Source organism: Peromyscus maniculatus, chromosome 18 (assembly GCF_049852395.1).
Source record: "Peromyscus maniculatus bairdii isolate BWxNUB_F1_BW_parent chromosome 18, HU_Pman_BW_mat_3.1, whole genome shotgun sequence".
NCBI lineage: Eukaryota > Metazoa > Chordata > Mammalia > Rodentia > Cricetidae > Peromyscus > Peromyscus maniculatus.
In genome coordinates, this window is record NC_134869.1 from 30,359,827 (window position 1) to 30,383,876 (window position 24,050).

At 38.8% G+C, this 24,050-nt stretch overlaps 1 protein-coding gene across 3 annotated transcripts in view; it reads right to left on the reverse strand.

Annotated features, from left to right (window-relative positions):
- Nucleotides 1–11,335: 11,335 nt before the first annotated feature.
- Mettl25 (methyltransferase like 25) overlaps nucleotides 11,336–24,050 on the reverse strand; it is a 77,080-nt gene continuing 64,365 nt past the window's right edge. For all 3 annotated transcript variants that reach the window (XM_042263187.2, XM_042263188.2, XM_042263189.2), the window contains exons 10-12: nucleotides 13,763–13,837; nucleotides 13,067–13,138; nucleotides 11,336–11,614 (exon numbers count right to left, since the gene is read on the reverse strand). In XM_042263187.2, the coding sequence (XP_042119121.2) occupies nucleotides 11,522–11,614; nucleotides 13,067–13,138; nucleotides 13,763–13,837 (240 nt within the window). In that variant the 3' untranslated portion in view covers nucleotides 11,336–11,521. The remainder of the gene's footprint in view (nucleotides 11,615–13,066; nucleotides 13,139–13,762; nucleotides 13,838–24,050) is intronic.

The window sequence follows — 24,050 nt, forward strand, 5'->3', positions numbered from 1 at the left end:
CCCAGTCTCATCCTCTACGACAAAACATTTGCCGCAGCCTTCCCTTCTCAGCCTCCCTGCCCCCATCTCCCAGGGATCCCAGAGATCTTCCACTCATAACCTCCAACCTCCCACTCATGGCTTTTCTCCCAGCCCCCAACCCCAGCAGGCAGTCTCTGCTAACCCTATTCTTAAGATTACCTCTCTGAGCCAGGCGGCCATGGTGCACACCTTTAATCCCATCACTTGGGAGACAGAGCCAGGTGGATCTCTGTAGTTCAAGCCAACCTGGTCTACAGAGCAAGATCCAGGACAGGCACCAAAACTACAGGGAAAAACCCTGTCTTGAAAAACAAAGCAAAGCAAACAAACAAACAAACAAAAAAGTCTAAAGCTTTTTCTGGAAAGGGCAGCTAACTGAATACATGAGCACTTTCAGTTCAGTAAAATGGACTGGGTATACAGAATCCATGCTAGCCAAATGAAAAGCAATGTGGTAAAATTAAGGCTGGGATTTGCAACATTCTCTGCTTTTCTAAAAGTTAGCATGTTCAACCCTAATTGCCTCAGTGCAAGTTAAAGGCGTTTCCTCCCACGAGATTTAAATTCATTGTACTTTGTTCTGTGTTGAAATCTGTTAATACTCTTATGCTGGATTGTACCCCTGGAAAATTCTAGTAAAAATACTAAAAACTTTGACAAAGTTCTTCCACTGACAGAACATCTGCACATTTAATGAGGGGACCCACTGAGATAAATGCATCAATTAATAAATTCTTGTACATGCAGACAGTAGCTTCACCGGCCAAGTGCAACCCAACTGTGGAGGCTTGAGGACTTTGTCATTGGCTAGCTGGGTAGTCGTAGTTCATATAGCAGATTATTTATTAAAAGTCCTTATAAAAACAAACGACGCTATGGAGCACATTTGAAAACAACCCAGAGAGAGTACTTGATAGTCAGAATAAGGTAAACTGAAACACTTTAGAGTATTGTTCATGGTAAAGTATTACCTGCTTATAAAGCATGTTTTCCACTTGACAATGCAAGGTTATTATCTAATGACTGGGCCATTGTCTTTGCTCTCTTGTGTACTTATTGCATGTTTCAATGATTAGATTACTAACTCTCGAAGATTAGGAAATATCACAGATTTCAGATCTTTTTCACAATCTTTAGTGTCAAGCTTAATCTTTCCCATTTTTTTGTTCTTGGGCAATTTCATAGACGTTTATAATGAATTCCGGTCTTCCCCAACCTCTTTTATGTCCTCTCAGTCTCGACAGCCCCCCTTTCCTTCCTAATTTCTTTCTCTAATAGTGATTTCTCTAAACGTATTTTCTTTTACTAATACTCCTCACTTTAGTTTTGTTTCAGATACCATAAAGGTTAGGGCCATGTTGTGTGACCCTGGGTTTAGAACTAACCGTCAGAGCTTGGTGGACGCATGAGAAGGTCCAAAACTGGATTCTATTTCTCTACCCCTCACAGAGTCTGCTAGTTGACGACAGATGGGCATTAAGTGGCAGGGTCTTGTGAGTCCCTTCTCTATCCACAGCTGAGTATTAGGAGAGCCCAACCTGTACGGGTCCAGCTTCAGGAGGAACAGCTGGGATGGCGGGCGTGGCGATTGGCATGGCCATGTTGTACTAAGAACTTAGCATTTTTCAGTCCTTCCCCTTATCTTTTGGATCTTATATTCTTTCTTCTCCCCTTTCAGCCACATTCATTGATCCTTCAAGGGTGGTATAAATGTCTTGTTTGGGCTGGGCACTTAATCATTTTTTATTCTTGGCATCCTTTGTGGCTATGGGTCTCTGCATTCACCTCCGTTCACTGCAAGAAGCTTCTCTGATTAAGGCTAAGAATTGCTTTTGTCTGTGTGATTAAACAGAAATTTAGAAAGTAATTTGATGCTATGCCAATTCAGCTAAGCAGCAATATCAGATTCCTCCCTAGCCGATAGACAAACCATGGTTAAAAATTATGCAACATTTACACAGTACTTTTATTGACGAGTGGAGATTCAGTAAAGGATTGCAGCTTCAATTAAATGGCTATGTGCTAATTAATGGTTTGCTTTTCTTGAGGTAGTCTGTTCTTAAGAAATACTTCCAAATATTATATGTTTAAATTGCATATGTAAAAATTATTCCTAATATTTTTTTTCTAATTCATGTAGGATCTACAGCACTTTATTTTTCATTCCTGATACTCTATTTGAGTTTCATTTTAACACAGTTTTGTCAAAGTTGTATCAATTTTCTTAGGTGCTTAACTAATATTTGGATGTGTTAACAATTTTTGGGGATATTGTTTATTAATTACCAGTGTTCTCATTTGCAGAGTATTTCTTTTTTTTCATTTTTCTTTATTTAGAAATTTTTTACTCACTCCACATACCACCCACAAATCCTCCCTCCTCCCTCTTCCCACTCCCCAGCCCTCCCTCCCAAGCCACCCCACATCCCCACATACCCCAAATCAAGGTCTCCCAAGGGGAGTCAGCAGAGCCAGGCATACTGAGCCTAGGCAGGTCCAAGCCCCTCCCCACTGTACCAAGGCTGCCCAAAGCATCCCACCACAGGCACCGAATTCCCAAAAGCCTGCTCATGCACCAGGGACAGATCCCAATCCCCATGCCTAGGTGCCCTCCAAACACTCCAAACAGTTCAAACCAAACAACCATCATCGATATCCAAAGGGCCTAGTCCAGTCCCATGGGGGCTCCACAGCCCCTAGTCTACAGTTCATGGGCTTCTACTAGTGTGGCCAGTCATCTCTTGCAGAGTATTTCTTTTTTTATACTACAAAACAGAATACTAGGTCTCAAAGACAAAGTAGAGGAATTAGACAATATAAGCAGAGAACATGAAAAAAAAATCCATAGTTTCCTATGATATGCAGGAACACCATAAGCAGAGCAAATCTGTGAATATAGGCATAGGTAAGGGAGAAGAATCCCAGATCAATGGTATAGAGCAGATCTTCACCCAAGATCATATAGGAAAATTTCCTTCAGCTAAGAAAAGATATAAACATACAGAGCATCACAAATAGACAAGACCAGAAAAGAAACTCCCCACGGCATATCATAATTAAAACACTAAATATAAAGAACATCAACAACAAAGAGCATCAGACTGCGCTTCAGAATTGATGTTGTTTATTGATTACTAATGATTATTAATGGAAGCTGCATGAGTCTGTTTGTCTTCCACACTTTAAACGTTTAGCCTGTCTATATGTTGTTACTTTTGCTGGCAGGCAGATGGTCATTTGCAAGATTGTTTATAAGATGAATGTAAGCCTGGAATGGTGTATTTGAGATTTATCTCTACCAGTTCTCATCTATATACAGGCATAATGACAGGCCTACTGTATGAACCTTCAAGAGGATCAGAGTTAATATATATAATGTTCTGGCAATGTCTAAACAAAGGTCATTTGCTGGTATGGTGACAGCATCAAGCACTACTTTCTATAACACATTTAGGAAGTGATCAAAGCAGGATGATACTTTTTTTTTTTTTTTGGCAAAGTGTCACTGTGAGCAGGCTGTGCTTTAGGCCTTGGGCTTGTTTCTGGTGAAAGTTTCCTAGTCACTTTTGGGTGATATAGCCCGATATGACAGCATGGCAGACTGCTGGAGGAGTTCCTGTCTAGTGTCATACTCGGACATATCCGAGGCATCTCAGCCGTGTTCTTACCTACTCCAATCTCCCAGAGCACCAAAGACAGGATCAGCAGGAGGGAACTTAGACTAGACACCGTCGTGTGTTTTCCCTAACAGCACGTCTCTTGGCCATATACATTTGTAAAATAATTTGGAGCAACAATATTCTCGTGATTTTACAGCAATGAGCTAAAGGTGGGAAAAATTTATAAAATACATTTTCTTATATTCCGAAGAGAAGCTCAAAGGAATAGAGAATAACAAAAATTTGAGAAAAAGAAAATCCTAAGAATAGTCAACTTAAACTCACAGCCATTTAGGAAGATATGAAACTTTATGCCTCCTGAAAGAGATGCTGGGCTAAAATGCAAGCTTAAAAGGGTATTAGTACACCACCACCACCACCACCCTACCACACCACCAGCACCACCAGCACCACCACCACACTACCACACCACCAGCACCCCAGCACCCCCAGCACCCCCACCACCAGCACCACCACCACCCTACCACACCACCAGCACCACCAGCACCAGCACCACCAGCACCAGCATCAGCACCACCACCACCAGCACCTCCACCATCAGCACCACCAGCACCACCAGCACCAGTACCATCACCACCACCTGTGCTTGGGCTAGAACTACATATCCAAGAACAATCTATCCACACATACAATATGAAAATAACTTTTTTGTCCTAAGTCTCTATGCCTATAGATAAATACTAAGACAGAAAATACAGAACATAAAGGACAGAAATTAACATAAAATCAATATTAACCTGGGGGACAGAGCTCAATGGTGCAGCACCTGGTAAAGTATACTTAAGGCCCTGAGTTTAATCCCCTAGACCTCTCCCCGCCAAATGATTATTAATTAAAAGACAATGAATTATCTCAGCAAGCAAAAAGGCTATAAAAAAAACTCTGCTTTTCATCTGATCATATTTCACCTTTAAAGGTAGATAATTTTATTTGCAAGTTGTTTGACTAGAATTTAGAAGCCACTTTCCCCCCATTAAATCAGTGCTATAAACATGAGTAAGTTCCCGTCTCTGTCCCTCTAGGACACTTAACTAATACGCGGATTAAATACCATGCAGTCAGGGCCAGGACATAAGTGCTTTCCACTTGGAGTTGCACCACCTGCATTGGGGGATGGAGCTCTTGGGTCTAAGAAACGTGACCACCTGTGTCCCCATGATTTATTTGTTTGTTACAGGAAAACTGTGCCTGGGGAAGATAAGGCTGCAAAGTAATACATAACCTCATTGCTTGTTTCAGGAAATTCCTATACCTTAACTTATCTCAGAAAAGCAATCTTCTTACCTCGGTTAAGAGCTCACTTATCAAGCAAGCTTACTTATCAAGACTCTCTTCAAGACCCTCCTTACAGTGCTCTATCTATTTATCTTGGACAATGATGTCCGGACCTTTGCAAAGCCTGGTCTCTTCTTCACAGCAGAGCTCAGACATTCAGATAGGAGAAATATCTTCCTGATTTTACCCCTCAACAACACTAACAAGACTGTCAGGCTGGCCATTTCTGTTGCTGCAATGAGTTCTAATAAGCTCAATCTCATTTTTGGATGGCTGTTTTGGAGTTCAGTGACACGTATTAGTACAATTCTCATAACATCCTGTTTTAGGTTGCTATACATATACCTGAGACTGGGTTACTCATATCCAATACAAAGTCATTCTCCTATCGTTGTGGAAGCTGTGGTCTTGGATGCTGGTATAGGTCTTTTCAGTGTGTTTGCTGTAGTGAGGATCAGAAGTACAAATAGTGAACAGGCCCCATAAGCTCATTTATCACAGTGGCGCTTTCAGGACCCAAATACTTTCCAAAGACTCCATTTGCTTACATGGGGTTGAAATTTCTCACGTGATTTTTTTTTTTTTTGGATGGGACAAATCATACCAACATTATGAGGGAAAAAAATTAATGGATGAGAAACTTGAGGTACACTGAAGAGTAGGGCTACTTACCCAATTTAAATAATTTTGACTTCCATGGTTGAAATCATGTGACTCTAAACTATGGTGCTTCTGGTTTAGCATTCTTAACCTGAAAAGCCTAAAACTGAAATGATCCAAAATTCAATGTATTTTCTGTCATGCAAAGAAATGTCATACATAGAAAATTCCATACCAAATAGGGGTGCTATGCACAAAATTATTAAAAATTGAGAAAAATTAATCCCAGGCTGTGTAAAAATGCACATGAATCACAAATAAATTTTAGGTTTATACTTGGGTCCTATCCATAAGATATTGCAGATGTATATACCAATAATCCAAAAATCTGAGAAAACAGAACATGGAACATGTCAGGTCTCAAGTATCCAGAATTTAAGGCACTCAATTGGTAAAATTTTTGAGTCTCTTTCAAAGTCTTGTCTATTCACTGAAAAATAACCTAGAGAAGTCTATCACTGATATATGGTAATCATTTACTAAATATTTGCAAGGTGAGTATGAAATAAGGCTACATTTTACAGATGAGCTTGGAGATGTTAAGGCTTTTGTTTTAGATCCCCAGAAGGTGATTATGAGAAGGGTGCTCATAGCAATACACTATGCTCTTCAATGAACTGTAAACTAATTCTGAAAGGACAGTTTTTATGAGGTGGGCATCTACTACCACTGTAGTGTGGATTTGTGTATGTAAAGCTGCAATATCATGAATGTTCTCTCAATATGATAGGATCATGTATATTCTCTCATGTTACTGGATATCCAAACTGACAGATACAAGTTCTGCTAATATCTTGAAATGTAGGTAATTTACTGTAAACTTTAAATGGTAAGGAAAGAGTTGCACTTTATGTTTTTACGCAAACAGTGTTTTTTACATGAGGTCTTTGGGTCATAAGGAGAAATGAATGTTAAATGAATATTCAGTTGCCAAAGAAGGCTGTCAAATTTTTATAGAAGTAAAATTACAAAAGGAAAGAAAAAGGCTAACTAGATTTTCTGTTCCTTCTGAGATAGCTACATATTGCAAACACTATGAGGAAATAAAAGGACAGTGTGTTGAAACAAAAAGGCACTTGGCAAAACTAATGAAATAAGCTCTTTAATTAAAACCAGGAGTATTCTCAGCCAATCAATTTGAATAAATTCACTGTATGCATATTTCCATCTTTCTTTATTAGTTATTTTTATTTTTATTTTTGAGAATATAATTAAAGCATTTCTCTATTCCCTTTCTTTTCTCCAAACTCTCTGACATACCCCCTCCACTCTCCATCAAAATCATGGCTTCTTTTTTTTGTTGTTGTTGTTGTTAATTGTTATTGCATGCATATATGTATATACATATATTCCCAAATATAACCTATTCTGCCTCCATGTCACTTGTACATATGTTTTCAGGGATGACCATATGGTACAACCAGCCCACTAAGAGGAAGGCTGAAGGAGGAAGTTTGTACTACCTCATTAGGCTCACAGCTATAAGGAGCTTATCAATCCTATCATTGCCAATGGAGACAGCCACAGAAGGTGTGGTGTATTAGTCTTCACACGGCACTAACCACTATTAAGAAAGTAAAAGCAAGCAAACCAATAAACAAAGGCCAGTGAGATGATGCCGAGGGTAGGGGCACGCACTGTCCACTAATGGCCTCAGTCTGACTCTTGGAATTCACATGGTGGAGGGGCAGAGCTGACTCCCACAGGCTGTCCTCTGACCTCCACACCCTGCAGTGGCACACCTGCACTGACCAACTCCCAATCCCTTGAAGTAAATAAACCAGATGTAACAGAAACAAAAATCTCAAACCTGTCAACCATAATCTAAACTCCATCAAGTTTCAACTGAACTGATATAAAGGCGTTCTAAAAAATCAAAGACATGTGAATGAGAACACCTACAAATATTGTAGAAAGATTCCTAGGTTTTAGAAATACATAACAAGTTAAATATGACAAATCCCAAGCTGTCTGGAGTTTCCTTCATAATTCTTTAGCAGGGGAAGTTCTGGTGGAGGTATGTGTATGTGTACATTCATAAAGGTAAAGACTGATAAAATAGTGATAATCATTGACTAGTACAGGGATTCCTCAAAAGTGACTCACCACTTCCAGACATTTAAATTCTTTTTTTTTTCATTTTTCTTTATTAAGAAATTTTCTACACATTCCATATATCACCCACAAATCCCCCCTCCTCCCTCTTCCCACCCCCCAGCCCTCTTTCCCAAGCCACCCCACATCCTCACATCCCCCAAATCAAGGTCTCCCATGGGGAGTCAGCAGAGCCCGGCACACCGAGCCTAAGCAGGTCCAAGCCCCTTCCCACTGCAGCAAGGCTGCACAAGGCATCACACCTCAGGCACCGGATTCCCAGGAGCCTGCTCATGCACCAGGGACAGATCCCAATCCCCCTGCCTGGGTGCCACCAAAACAGTTGGAGCCAAACAACCGTCTTCGTATCCAGAGGGCCTAGTATAGCCCATGGGGGCTCTATAGCCACCAGTCCACAGTTCATGGGCTTCCACTAGTGTGGCCGGTCATCTCTGCACGTCTTCCCATCATGATCTCGACGTTCCCTGTCTGCAGAATCCCTCCTCTCTCTCATTGATTGGATTCCCAGAGTCCAGCTTGGCACCTGGCCATGGATCTCTGCATCTACCTCCATCAGTCACTGGACCAAGGCTCTATGATGACAGCTAGGTTATTCGCTAGACCCGTCACCAGAGTAGACCAGTCCAGGCACCCTCTGGACCACTGCCAGCAGACCAAGGTGGGTCAACCTTATGGATTCCTGAGAGCTTCCCCAGAACCCTGCCTCTTCCTATTCCCATGATGTCCTCATTTATCATGGTATCTTCCTCCCTGCCCTCCCACTCTGTCTCTGTTCCAGTTTGACCCTCCCATTTTCCTATGTTCTCATCCCCTATTCCCCACCCTCTGCAAACCCCAACACCCAGTCCACTCATGTAGATCTCATCCACTTCCCCTTCACAGGGTCATCCACGTGTCCCTCCTAGGGTCTTTCTCTGTTAACTATCCTCTCTAGAGCTGTGGGTTGCAGTCTGGCCATCCCTTCCCTCACATCTAGTATCCACTTATGAGTGAGTACATATCATGTTTGTCCTTCTGAGTCTAGGTTACCTCACTCAAGATGATATTTTCTAGTTCCATCCATTTGCCTGCAAATTTCATGATATCATTGTTTTTTACTGCTGAGTAGTACTCCACTGTGTATATGTGCCACATTTTCTTTATCCATTCTTCAGTTGAGGGGTATCTAGGTTTTTCCAGGTTCTTGTTATTACAAATAATGCTGCTATGAACATACCTGAGCATGTGTACTTGTGGTAAGAATGAGCATTCCTTGGGTATATGCCCAAGAGTGGTATAGCTGGGTCTTGAGGAAGACTTATTCCCAATTTTCTGAGAAAACACCATACTGATTTCCAGAGCGGCTGTACAAGTTTGCATTCTCACCAACAGTGGAGGAGTGTTCCCTTTGCTCCACGTCCTCTCCAACATTGACTGTCATCAGTGTTTTTGATCTTAGCCCTTCTGACAGGTGTAAAATGGTATCTCAGAGTCGTTTTGATTTGCATTTCCCTGATGACTAAGGATGTTGAGCAATTACTTAAATGTCTTTCGGCCATTTGAGATTCTTCTGTTGAGAATTCTCTGTTAAGCTCTGTAGCCCATTTTTTATTTTGAAGTCTAGCTTTTTGAGTTCTTTATATATTTTGGAGATCAGCCCTCTGTCAGATGTGGGGTTGGTGAAGATCTTTTCCGATTTTGTAGGCTGTCGCTTTGTCTTGTTGACCGTGTCCTTTGCCCTACAAAAGCTTCTCAGTTTCAGGAGGTCCCATTTATTAATTGTCATTCTCAGTGTCTGTGCTACTGGTGTTATATTTAGGAAGTGATCTCCTGGGCCAATGCATTCAAGACTACTTCCTACTTTCTCTTCTTCAAGTTCAGTGTAACTGGATTTATGTTGAGGTCTTTGATCTACTTGGACTTGAGTTTTGTGTATGGCGACAGATATGGATCTATTTGCAATCTTCTGCATGTTAACATCCAGTTATGCCAGCACCATTTGTTGAAGATGCTTTCTTTTTTCCACGGCACAGTTTTGGCTTCTTTGTCAAAAATCTTATGTTCATAGGTGTGTGGATTAATGTCAGGGTCTTCAATTTGATTCCATTGGTCCACGTGTTGGTTTTTATGCAAGTACCAAGCTGTTTTTTATTACTATAGCTCCATAGTAGAGCTTGAGGTCAGGGATCATGATGCCTCCAGAGTTTGCTTTATTATATAGGATTCTTTCAGCTATCTTAGGTTTTTTGTTTTTCCATATAAAGTTGAGTATTGTTCTTTCCAAGTCTGTGAAGAATTGTTTCAGGATTTGGATGGGGATTGCACTGAATCTGTAGATTGCTTTTGGTAAGATTGCCTTTTTTTTTTTTTTTCTTTTGGTTTTTCGAGACAGGGTTTCTCTGTGTAGCTTTGTGCCTTTCCTGGAACTCACTCTGTAGCCCAGGAAGATTGCCATTTTTACTATGTTAATTCTACCTATCCATGAGCATGGGAATCTTTCCATTTTCTGATATCTTCTTCGATTTCTTTCTTCAGACACTTAAAGTTCTTATCATACAGGTCTTTCACTTGCTTAGAGTTACCCCAAGGTATTTTATATTATTTGTGGCTATTGTAAAGGGTCAGACATTTGAATTCTTATCAAAAGGTAGTTTAAAGTAGCTCACTAGGAAAGTACTAGCTGTGTACAGTTCTTGATCATTTGTATCAGCTGGAAACTCCACACGAAACCCTGAAGAAATAAAACCCTTCTCATCTGGAGAAAAGCTCAAACATTTACAGAAGCAGTTCCTTATCTTCTCTAGAGACTCTAAGAGGGCTCTCCAGCTGAGAATCGAGAAAGCCTTATCCCAGCTGTCCAGCTCTTTAGCGTGCATGAAAAACTTTGTGTGTTACTAAAGAAAGGGACTTTTTCTACACTTGGCAGAGAGGCGTCTCCCATGTCTGGCTTCACTCAGGGCGGCTTTTTTTTTTTTTTTTTTTTTTTTTTTTTTTTTTTTGGTTTTTCGAGACAGGGTTTCTCTGTGTAGCTTTGCGCCTTTCCTGGAACTCACTTTGGAGACCAGGCTGGCCTCGAACTCAAGGAGATCCGCCTGGCTCTGCCTCCCGAGTGCTGGGATTAAAGGCGTGCGCCACCACCGCCCGGCTTCAGGGCGGCTTTTTATAGAGCACAATTTAATTCTCCTAAGCACCACCCCATCACTTCTTTTTAGTAGGATAAAGAGCCTCAAGAATCCGTGAAGTGAATACTTACTCATAAGATGCACATTTCCTTAAGGAAATAGAATATCATCAAGTGTACTTTATGTTAAAACAGCATAAAATATGCTTTATATTAGGCATATTTTATAACTGACCTGCTTGTGAGGTGTTTTTTAAATGTATATCTCTCCATTATGGCAATGTGGAAACTATTGCAAAATGTTCTGAAAAGTACACAGAATAACCAGCATTTAGCAACATCGATGTTTGGACTTACCATTTCCTTTTAAGCAAATAAAGGCCAAAATGTGATATGTGGTAAATACTAAAGGTCCCAAATATTGAACAAGAATTAAAGTCAGAGTACAATCTGCCATTGACACACTCAGGAAGGCTGGCCATAATATTTTCATAAGTTCTTATTTTATTAACGTATGCTTTGAGAATAGAAAAACTGATTATGATCTTACATTGTGAGCCATTATTTTATTACTTAAAATATAGCAATTATTTAAAATATAAATGTTTAGAAAAGTAATCTTCGAGGTAAGTCCCCAAACAAGCTGACTAGCCACCTGCCTCCGCTGCGGTCACCGCTGCTTCTTCAGGGCAACGAGAGCATAGCACCTGGGAGACTGGACAGGGTCAAACAACTTCACAAGAGCAGACCACACTACATCTTCCTGAAAATGGAAAAGAATTGACATGCACTCCCACTTTTGAACAAATGAAAGACGAGCCAGACTCCACAGACCAACTGGACTACAAATCGTAATAGAAAATGTTAGTAGAAACCAAAGGCTATAACTTTCTATTGAATGAAAATTACAATTTTGTTTTCAAGAAGTTAAGTGGAAACACAACATACACCTGTAGAGATTGACTGCCAAAGTATTCTTTGTTTCAATATAGAAAAGCTGAACAAAGCCAATTAACAAATACTGTATTTTAAACAAGCAATTTTATGATGAAACATTATTCACCTTGTACAGAGAGGGAGAAAATGATATATAAATATAATTACATACTAAATACTTTAAACTTTATTATAGTTTTAAAGTAAAAATAATATGCACACACATGTACATGCACAATCTATAATCATGTGTGACATCATTATAAAATGTACTTAGTATTTAATAGTGACGTCTGAAAGGTGGGATTATATTCCTCTTACTTTTGTTTTTTATATTATAGATTTTAGATTTTTAACAAATATGACCACTTTCATAAGACATTTCAATATTCAAAATGAATAATCATATGCCTGTACAATTTCATTTGCATCTATTCATTTTGTTGCATGCTATTTTATTTAATTGTTTATCTAGGTCAATTGAATTTTTTTGTGAAGGGAAATGAGTATTTATTCAAATAGTTAGTTGGTGTATCACCTCCCAACTTGAGGATCAAGGCTTTGTAGGGATTTGGAATTAAATCGTGGCTAAGGAAAGTATATTATTTAAATCCTTAAGAATTGTCCTAATCTTTAAAACTACTAATTAAAATAAAGGAATTTATTAAAATTCATTTGTTTAAAGAAGCCTTTTGAAAAGAAAAAGCACTAGATGACCAAATAAAGGATTGTAGCTGTTAAAAATAAAGGATTTATAGTCGACAACAAGTTGATTCTGTGAAGGGGACTAAAAGTTCAAAACAATTTATTGACCAGAGCTCAGCAGACCACACATCACAGACGAAACAGTAAGGTTGTGGGAGAGAAGAACTACCCCTCACTGATTAGAAAGACATTTCTACATCACAGGACATGTGCATCCAAAGCACATTAAAAGATCAGGTCTAACAAAGTGAAATGTGTGCATAGGATCTTCGATGAGTGGCCATAATTAATTTTGGCTCTAAAATCATACATGGTTATGTCTATTCACTGTCTATGAATATTACTTATCACACAAGTTGATAAAACATCAAGTTTATTACAGAAATTTTTTGAAGACATCTGCTGTACATATGTTTATATATTGAGCCAGAAATAGACGGAATATTAAAAATAAGAGTATGAGAATTATCTTACTAATTTGTGTGAAATAACTTTATTCCAGCTCTGTAATTTTACTCATTTTATTTCACCTAATAATGATATTTGTTATGCACTGAAAAATAACATAATTTACCTGTTCCTTCAGGTAACACAGTCGATCAAGAAGAATCAGTGTTTCTATGCAAGGAGCCAGAACGACTTTCAACTGCAAGGAAACAAAGGTAGTGTACTTTAATAGTTTATTTGCTTCAACATTTATGTTTGAGAAAGTGTGTCTACAAAACGACGCATATGTCAGATACCCGATACCTACTGTACATCTTCCGAAAATGAATCCTCCACATCAAAAGCTTTTCTTTACTCGTAATAGGAAAAGAATGCCCTCTAAGAGACATGAGGTGGAATCCAGGAAGCAATCATCTGATGGAAAGCTTTTAAAGGAGTCCTGAGAATGCGATTCATTAAAAGGAAAGCTTGTGAAATAACTGCTCTGGATATCAACATGTGTTCAAAGGACTCTGAAGCATTGCTCTGTGCATTTATGATGCACTTTAAGAGAAATCTACCATGTGCTCTTTTTATTACACTCCTAACACCTAATATAGTTCTGAAATAGGAAATCATCCCAAATAGTTTGCCTTCTGTGTGTGTGTGTGTGTGTGTGTGTGTGTGTGTGTGTGTGTGTGTCTTTCTCACATACACAAACAACAGCAACAACACAGACTGACTGGCCCATAATATTTAATAAGGCACTATTCTAGTCTAGCAACATATCCAGTATAATACATACATGTGTGTGTGTGTGTGTGTATGTATGTACATGACTTACCATATTAAATGCCTCCAACTCGTTCATTCTAGGTTTATATTTCTCATAGTAATCCATTATAATTTCTTCAGAGACCTTTGAAATAAAAACAGTAACAATAAACTTTTCAATGTAACAGTTAAATAATTAAAAAAGTCCCTATAATATAACCTAAAGTCAAATAAGTACCATATCAATTTAAGGTAACTTTAATGTCTGAAGAACTGTCTTTAAGCAAGTGAATATAACAAAATTCTGTCATTCAAATTTTGTGAACTGATGTTATTCACCATTTCATAAATAACACCATCTTAAGTTTTTCCAAATTCAGTACATAGTAGTAAAGTATTTCACTTATTGCTGTTTGCAAAACAATAACTTCACCATCTGAAGATGTAACTTGTCTTCTTTATATTGGCTTTTTGTATTAGACGTACTTGTAATGCATAATCTTTATAGTGCCTAGCCTTGGCTGAAACAAAGCAACAGTGTTATTTTTTTAATAAGAGAATAAACACGGTTTTCTCTCCAGAATATCTCAAGGAAGCAAAGAAAGAAAGAAACAAAGAAACACTTCTTTGGCCAATGTTAAAGGCATTTTAAATCTTAAATCTGGTGTATCGTAAAGGACAATGACTAGGACGGATTGACATAGGAAGGGGAAAAGACATGCCCCGGGTCACAGGTCCCCACAAAGCAACAGAACACAGTTCTCCAACATTATGTCTCCTGAGCATCATCATCAACAACAACAGCCACTGGTTCTTCTCAACGGGCACCAAGAGAAAGCAACGTGGAAAACAAAGATTCACACAGAAAACCCATACTTTTAGAAATCAACATGAGACTATGAATTCACGCTGTCCTTCAACTGCTGATCTCAGAACATAAGCTATGGCTCTCATTCTTGACACACGTTTGTGAGATGGGGCCTTCTGCTGCCTCTGACTGCCATTACACACTTTTGTACTTTTAAAATTTAGAAATTCATCTATTACATACTTTACTGTTCAATGTCTTAATGTGGGCCTTTTATCTTGTAAATATTATGGAAATGATTGTGGGGCTTGGAAAAGAAATTATCTTTGAAGTTTTAAAAGACATTTAAAACTTTTTAGCATGTGTGTGTGTGGCCAGCCTATGTTGTCTTAACTAATAAATGTGGTTCCCCCCCCCAAAAAAAAATTTAGAAATTCGGTGCAATAGAAGAATTAGAAAAAATTCATTTAGACATGTATGAGAAAATCGGACATCTTTTCCACAATTTTTTTTTTTATTCTTTATTCTCTTTCCCTTGCTTTGACATGTTGTCTTAGTGACTTTTCTATTGCTGTCATGAGATACCATAATCAAGACACAATATTTGCATGAGCAGAAATTCATAAATATTTTCTTATGCTTTTTTAAAAAATATTTTGATTGATTGATTTTCATTCTATATGCATGCATGTTGGCCTGAGTATATGTACATGCACTGTGAGTGTGTAGATGTTCAGAGGCCACAAGAGGGTGACAGATCCCATGGAACTGAAGCCACCCTATGTACATACTTCGAACCAAGGCCTGGTCCTCCACAAGATCAGCCAGTGCTCCTAAACACTGAGTCAGCTCTCCAGCTCTCTCTCTTTTTTTTTTTTTTTTTTTTTTAATAATCATGGTTCAGTAGGGTTTTGATAACAGTATAGATCATTTCCACAAAGCATTTTATCTTTGAAAAAATTCAGACAAGTTACTCTGATCATGCTTTTCCCCACCCCCAACTCCTCCCAGACTCTTCCCACCTCCTCTCTCTCCATCTTACACAGTGATATATTTGTTTTAGTTAATAAACTAATGTTGATGCATTATTAATTAAAGCCCATACCATACTCAGATTTTCTTGGCTTTTACATAATGTACGCTTTCCGTTTCAAAATCAAATACAGGATGTCACGTAACATTTACCTGTATCAGCTTTGACACTTTCTCAGACTTGTTTTTGATGACTTCAACAGTTTTGAGAAATAATGGTCATATATTTTACAGAATGTTCTAGTATGTTTTAGATTTTTTTCTTCAAAATTCAAAAAGGGTTAAGTCTTGTAAGAGAAAGAATATAGGAATACAGTACAGTTTACATGCACTCATATCAAGGGGCCACACTCTTCACATAACTTGTCAACTATTGATGTTGACCTTGGCTGTCTGGCAGAGACCGTCTGCCAGGTTTCCTGACCGGAGAGTTCCTCTTTTGGCCCCTGTTTCCAAATCCTATTCTTTAAAGGAAAGTTACCATGTACTGTCCACACCTAATTGGTTGACAGTTACATTGCCTGTCTCTGAGTATAGAATATGGTGGTGGCTTTAGTGAGAGTGTCCCCCATGGACTCAGAGGTTTGAACACTTTGTCCTTAATTGATGGAACTATCTGGTAGGCTTAGTAGCTGCAGCCTTGCTGGAGGAAGCTTATCACGGGGGCGGGCTTTGAGATCTCAAAGTCACACGCCATTCCCAGTTTGCTGCCTGGACTTCCTGCTTGAGGTTCAAGAAATGAGCTCTCAACTGTTCCCGCCACCATGGCTTTTGCAGCCACAATTTCCTGCCATGAAGAATCTAGAACCATAAGACAAAGGAACATTTCTTCCTATACTTGGCCATGGTGTTGCATTACCGCAACAGCAACAAATGCCTACACAAATTATTTTTTAAGGGAGATTTATATTTCTTTTAATCTATTTATTCTGGTTTGTTTGTTTGTTTGTAAAAAGGTTTATAAAAAGGACTACAGAGTAGCAAGGGTGGGCCATAATGCAACTCAAAGGGAAGAGCAGATGAGTTCATGACAGTTACGGGGTTGCTTACGCCTGATCAGATGACTTGGTAACTGACTTCCTTCTCATCACTAGATAGTGAGACCATAGCTGCTGAGATACACTGACCAATATAGAATTAGCTGAGCAACTGAGGGAAATAGAAAACCTGTTCACTTAATGCAATTATAACAGGAGAATTTCCAAATGTAGGGAAAGATAGGGATGGTTAAGTACAAGAGCAATTAAGAAGCCCAAGTAGACATGGCCAGAAAAGAACCTCTCTGAGACATACCATTTTTAAAACGTTAAGGCTAGGAAAAAAGAAACAAAGCAGCGAGAGAAAATCTCGCTACTTACTAGGTCAAACATACCAGAATAACATTCTACCTCTTAACAGAAACTAAATGAAGCAGCTCATTGGGTAAAGGTGCTGACTGGTGACCTGAGGTTAATCCCTGGAACTCTCATAAATGTGGAAGGAGAGACCTGACTCGACAAAGCTGTTCTCTGCTCCCCACATGTGCATCAAGGAATGTACCCTCCCCATCGTGTACACCCACACACTAATAATAAATAAGACTTAAACAAGCTTAAAAACCAGAAACACATGGAATGATATATTTCCGGTCATGAAAGCAAATAACTGTCGAAGTGGATTACATTTTATCTAGCAAATATTCCTTGAAATTGACGGAAAATATTTTCCAAGATAAGCATAAATGAAAGCAATTCACCAGCACTAAACAAGCATCACAGAAGATACTTAAATAAATTCCACACACACAGGAGGAAGACAGTCACAACACAAGAGCACATGGAAGAATATATCTCACGAGGAACATATTAAGACATGAGAATTACAGGGCTAGAGCGACTCAGTGGCTAAGAACACTCACTCTTCTTTCAAAGAGCTGGATTTTAGCTCCCAGCACCTATGATGGGCAACTCAACTGCCTGTACCTTAGATCCAGGGTATCTAACATCTTTTTATGGCCGACACAGGCACCTAAGTGCAATGCGCGCGCACGTGCGTGCACGCACGCGCGCACACACACACACACACACACACACACACACACACACACCTTTTTATCTAATGAGAGCTAGAATAGAATCAAACATTTCCAATTCAGTAACCAACAGACCTCTAAGATGAAGGGAGGAAGAAAAACAAAACAGTATCACAACCAACCAGAAATGCAGTATCAGGGGTCAGCAAATATCTTACTAATAACCTTGAGAGATGTTAATAGTCTCAATACTCCAATTAAAACATGTAGACTAGTTTACTGGATCAAACCAGAAGATCCAATTATTTGTTTTAAAAGGCACAGCTTAATGGTAAAGACTCACACAGAAAACCAAAGGACACAGTAGTGTGTATCAAGAGAATGATAATAGGAAAGAGGCATGATGCCTCACAAAGAAAACAAAAGCCAAACACAATCTAAAGAGATACATATGTAAGCTTAGCTTTCCTGAAGAATGGTAACTATGTTCTTAAAATAGTCTAAACTTTATGAAGGGGGTCAATGAACATTACTCCAAGGTGATTACAACTATTCAAAATGAAAGATCAAAATAGGGATCATTTTGAATAAGAAGTCTTCAAGCATAAAAACAGTATACTATAACTACTCCATAGTACCCTTTCCTTCCCCATACTCATTGATGGAAATGGTAATTTAAAACATAGACATATAATGAGACTCTTAGGTGGCGGCAGATGAAATCATAAAGGAGAAAAAATGCTCAAAATCAATGGTTCTTAACAGGGGTCAATTTTGGCAATGGCCAAAATTTTAATCATCGTGCCACTGCTGACATCTAGTGGACAGAGTCCAGAGATACTGCTGAATACATAGAGCAGTCTCGATACTTATTATGATCCAAATCCCAATGGTGCTGAGTTTGAACAAAGCTCTCAGAGCAAAGTCCACTGTTGACATTCACAACTGAATAGACTTCTGGAGAAACTCCTCACTCGGTGTGAGAGCCAAGGGGGATCCAGCGTACACAGCCTTGCTTTCCTTTGGAAAGAGGTGTCTGGGAGTCTTTAGTTTCTTTTCATGTTTAATATAATTTCCTGTGACTTGAACTTAAGCAGAGCTTAAGCTATTATCTAGGTAGTTCACTTGCCTAAACTGTTAAATGCACATCAATACATTCACCACCCATTCAATTCCACAGGAATATCATTAATAAACAATTAAGAATTTAATCAAACTTTTCAGGCTTTTGGTATATTTAAAAATTAAAGTTTTATACAGCATTTAGAATTTTACGTGAATTTTTTTGAAATAAAGTTATACACAAGTATCTATTGTGTTGTGGTGAAAATTTTAACTTTAATACATCTCTTTCATGGTGTGCAGGTAAGGTGAGACATTGGTAAAATACCAGAAATGTATCTGGTTTCATCACTTTCCCTGCTTCCAAACACCCTGGCCTAAAAGACACTATTGTTTAAATCCCTTGTTTAAAATCCAGACAACACCCCACCATCGAATCCCTCTTACCAATCTGCTGCTTTCCCCCAGGACACCATTATTTTATTCCTTGAGATATTTGTTGGTCCTCTTTTTTTTCTAATGTTTCTAGTGTATACTTTTGTTTTCCCTCAAATCACTTTACAGGAGCCGGGTGGTTGGTACACCTTTAACCCCAGCACTTGGGAGGTAGAAGCAGGAGGGCCTCAGTGAGTTCGAAGCCAGCCTGGTGTACAAAGTGAGTTCCAGGACAGCCAGGACTATTACACAGAGAAACCCTGTCTAGAAAATAAAAAAAAAAAAAAAAAAAACACCACAAAAAAACCAAACCAAACCAAAACAAAACAAAAAACAAAAGCCCCACAAAAAAACAACAAAAATGCTTTACAGTTAAAAAAACAAAACAAAATCAATCAAGTGATTGTAATAGAAAATCAATGGGCCATCATTAGCAACCTTATTAGCTAATAGAAAGTAAGAAATCACTTAAGACATTATTTTTATTCAGTGATACTTTTCTTTTCCTGAGACTCTTATTAAATTAGTTGTGGATAATGAAAGCATCTACCATGAATATTTTCTTAAACTTGTTCCTTTAGGGAAGTTGAGAACACCTGTAATGTACCATGCTGTCCACAAGCAGACTCTCATTACCAGGGTCACCACAAGGACGATGTCTTTGCTATAAGTGATGAACCTACGTCTATACGGCATTGTTGCCCAGGGCTGTACTTTACATTAGGACCCATTTTAAGTCGTACACCTTTTATGGATTTAGGTAACTTTCATGAATTTTGACTTTTGATGAAAAATTACCATTACATCAAAATAGACTCTCTTGCTATCTTCCAGAAATGTCATAGACTTATATTTCACATTTACATATGTGATTCACTTTGAGTTTGGGAAAGATGTAATTTGTTCCTAGATTCACTTTTCTACTTGTGTGTGTCCTATTGTTTGAACACTCCTGGTGAGAAAAGAGGCTCTTTACTCTACTGTACTGCCTGTATCAGTTTGCCACACAACACCTGGCTACATCTGGGTGGGCCCATTTCTGGGCTCTCAAATCTGTTCCTTGATCCAGTCTATTAGTCTGCAAATATCAACTTGTCTTTATAGTAAATCTTAAAGCCACCCAGTGACAACCCTTTAGCTTTGATTTCATTTAATATTGTTAGCTTTTCTGATTCTTTTGCCTTTCTATATATATGACTTAAGAACAGTTTGTCAACATCCATGAAATAACTTCCTGAAATATTGACTCAGATTATACTGGAACAGATCCAAGTTGGGAAGTGCTGACATCTTGAGAATAGTAAATCCTCCTTCATAGACTCTCTCTCCTCTTTATTTCTGTTTTGGTTCTTATCTTAAAACATTTTGATTGTATTCTATTAGGAAATCTATCTATTTCACTTTGGGGTAGTGTGCTCATATAAATGTTGCTGTATCTTAATTTCAAATTTCACTTGTCCATTGTTGGTTTTGAGGAAAATGATCTTCTGTGCATTGGCTTTATATTCTACCTTGCTTAATTTTATTATCTTAATTGCTCATTATTTCGTTGGATTTTTTTTTAAAGAAGATGATTATGGCATCTTGAACAAGGACAGTTTTCTTTCTTCCCAATCAGGATACCATTCACTTCCCTTTTTTCTCTTAATGCACTAGACAGTATTATAATATGGTGTTGAAAAGCACGGAGGAAAAAAAAATCTTGTCTTGTTTCTCATCTTACCAAGAAAACTTTGTGTTTTTCACATTAAATGTAGTGTTATAAATAGGCTTTTTGGAACTATTTTCCATCAATGTACAAATGATTCTACAAAAAAATATCTACACATATGATCATGTGATTGTTCTTTTATATTCTGTTACTGGACTGGACCACATGCAATGGTACTGGAATGCTGAACCCAGCTCATGTACTTGAGTTGATTCCACTTGGAGTCTGTAATTTCCTTCAAGTTTTATTAGTTTGAAAAATGTTTCATTTTCTCAATAATAATTTCATAGCCTAAAGTGTGTCAACACTCCCTTCTCCCAACATTTAAAGTATTTCCTTTACTCTCTTACTGTTCGTGCCGTTTCTGAGATGAATTTAGAAGTAATTCTCATCTTTGCTCATCCACAGATAAACGATAAGAGCATCATTATCTTCTTCCCATTTCTTTTTCTTTAGCTGTGACTTTTCTGTTGATTAAAAATATCTGTCTTAATGCAATTTTTGTTACTTGTCTTGCTTGGTGGTCTATTTTCTAGATCTGTGGTCTGTTTGTGGCCTCTGTTTTCTGGATCTGTGGTCTGTTTGTGGCCTCAGTTTTCTGGATCTGTGGTTGTTGGTGGCCTCTGTTTTCTGGATCTGTGGTTTGGTAACTAGCCAACAAGAGACACTTCCATCATTAGCAATTCAATTATTTCCTCTGTTCCTTTATGTCTTCAATCTGATAAGACTATAATATGTATTTGCACTTCATCTACCATTTCCAGTCCTTGGCTTCCTTCCTTCCTCCCTTCCTTCCTCCCTCCCTCCCTCCCTCCCTCCCTCCCTCCCTCCCTCCCTCCCTCCCTTCCTTCCTTCCTTCCTTCCTTCCTTCCTTCCTTCCTTTTCTTCCTTCCTTCCTTCCTCCCTCCCTCCCTCCCTCCCATCCTTTATTTATTTTGGGCCTTGGTTTTCTGTTTTGCAGTTCTATGAGTTTGCTACGCCCCCATCCTCAATCTCAGAGGTTCTTTCCTCTGCTGTGTCCAGTCTACTAGAAAGTCACAAAAATTTACTCCTTTTCCTTACAGTAGTTTTTCTTTATCCACTCATGCATTTGCTCAGGAATACTTCTTTTTTGTCCATATGACATATTTTGATCCTGTCTTCTGCTCCTCCAATTCCTTCCAGATCCTCCCCACTTTGCTACCACCGAACACTTTGTGTTCTTTCTGTTTCTCTCCAGAAATAGAAACAAAATAAAAAATGAAAATCAAAACAAATAAAAAATTAGTAAGACCAAAAAAATACCAAAATGAAACAAAACATCCACCAACACAGACACACACACAACACGGAGTCTGCTTTGTGTTGGCCAGCTATTCCAAAGCCTGCTGCCTGCGACCTGCTGCAGACTGTGGCTGACACCCCACTGTTGTCTTTCCCAGCAGGTATTGATTGCAAATAGCTTCTTGGTTGGAGGCGGGACCCTGCCACTTCTCCTTCCCAGTGCTGGGACTTCTCTAGATTGAACCTGTGCAGTTCTTGCAGGTGCTGTCACAGTCGGCGTGAGTTCATTCGTGCATCAGTCCTGTCGTGTCTGCAAGACTGTTTCCTTGGAGGCAGCCACCACCGCTGGCTTTTATAATCTTTCTGCCTGAGTATAATATTTTGAACTACTTCTAAAATCTTCTTAAAATGTTATCTTAGCCTGTCCAAGATCTCTCCGCTTCCACCGTCCATCTGCTCCTGTCTGCTGTCCAGATTATTAATTCAAACCTTTGGCATATTACCCTATTTGCAATTGCAGGTTAACATTTCCACTGTCCTTTCCATCGCTCAGTGTGGTTGTGGTGAGTTCCATCTCTTCAAACTGTGTTTACTGTCTTCAGTATGCCTTATAAATTTTTGGTATTTCAAAGTGATGTACCGTATAAAAAGTACTGTTATGAACTGTTATCAACTATGCCGTTAGTAGTGTGGTGGTAAGAAGTGTTTTGTCAGCCGGGCGGTGGTGGCGCACGCCTTTAATCCCAGCACTAGGGAGGCAGAGCCAGGCGGATCTCTGTGAGTTCGAGGCCAGCCTGGGCTACCAAGTGAGTTCCAGGAAAGGCGCAAAGCTACACAGAGAAACCCTGTCTCAAAAAAAAAAAAAAAAAAAAAAAAGAAGTGTTTTGTCCTCTTACACTTGGATCTCAGTCTGTCAATGAACCTGTTTCTTGACTATGAACTTCACCAGCACTTCTTGGTATTTTCACGCCCTCTTGGGTGGGGCAGGGTAGATAGAATTGGCTAATGTTGGATCCTCGCTTTCCCCTCTTCAGTTAGGTGTAGACAAAACTCCAGCAGTCGGGCTCTGATTAAACAAGGTCTCTCTAAAAGCCGGTCTCGGTAAGAACAGAATGGCCTGACTTACTTTAAAATGGTTATTCTTTCATTTCCCTTGCCGCAAGAATGAGGGGGTCTTTCTCTAATGTCCATCAGAACTAGGTTACAGTCAGAGGCAAAGCTCACAAAAGTGTGGCACCCCTTAAACCTGTCTGGACACCTCTAGTGCTTCCTCCTCACATCTGTCCACACTGAGCCTCTGCTGAGCTGCCAGGACTTTTCACCATGCTGGTTCTTGTTTCCTACCGAACTTGTATGTGGAGTTTGCTCCTATGTGTAGTCTCCTGTCTCCCTCCAGGCTGAGGGAGTCGGTGGTTCACCTTATGATGTCAGCTGTCTACGGCAAATGTCTTGTGAAGAGTAAACGAGGCACTGTGATATCCTCAGCAGAGCATCGATCACAAGCCAGTGTTTAGTAAATGTTAACCATAGTTAATATTCTAATAATGAAACATTAACAGATGTAGGAAAGAACCTTTACTGTGGTTACTATTAATAATAATAAACTTGAGAAGACAAAGTCCGAAAGGAGAATAAACATGAATTTTTCTGGATGTTTTTCTGTTTCGTTTTTTGGAAAAGGACAGTATGTTTTCAGTTTAAGTAAGTCAGAGTGGATGTGTTCAATCATTCACACAAGAGTAGCTTCATTTCATTAAGTAAAAATATTTATGAGAATTCTATCAATTATGTTATTTACTAATAATACACCAACAAAGATAAGCCATAAGTAGTAGTGTCATGCAGTCAGCAATTACATATAAATGTGGGGTGAGTTTTACATGTATCTTCTCATTTATTTATTCCTAAGTCATACAGATTTCATAACCATTTGATAGGGGATACAGTAACAAAATGACTACTAGTCCAGTTGCTTTAAGAAATAAATAAACAAGACCAAAATGACAATGGTATGGTAGACAATCATACATTTTACC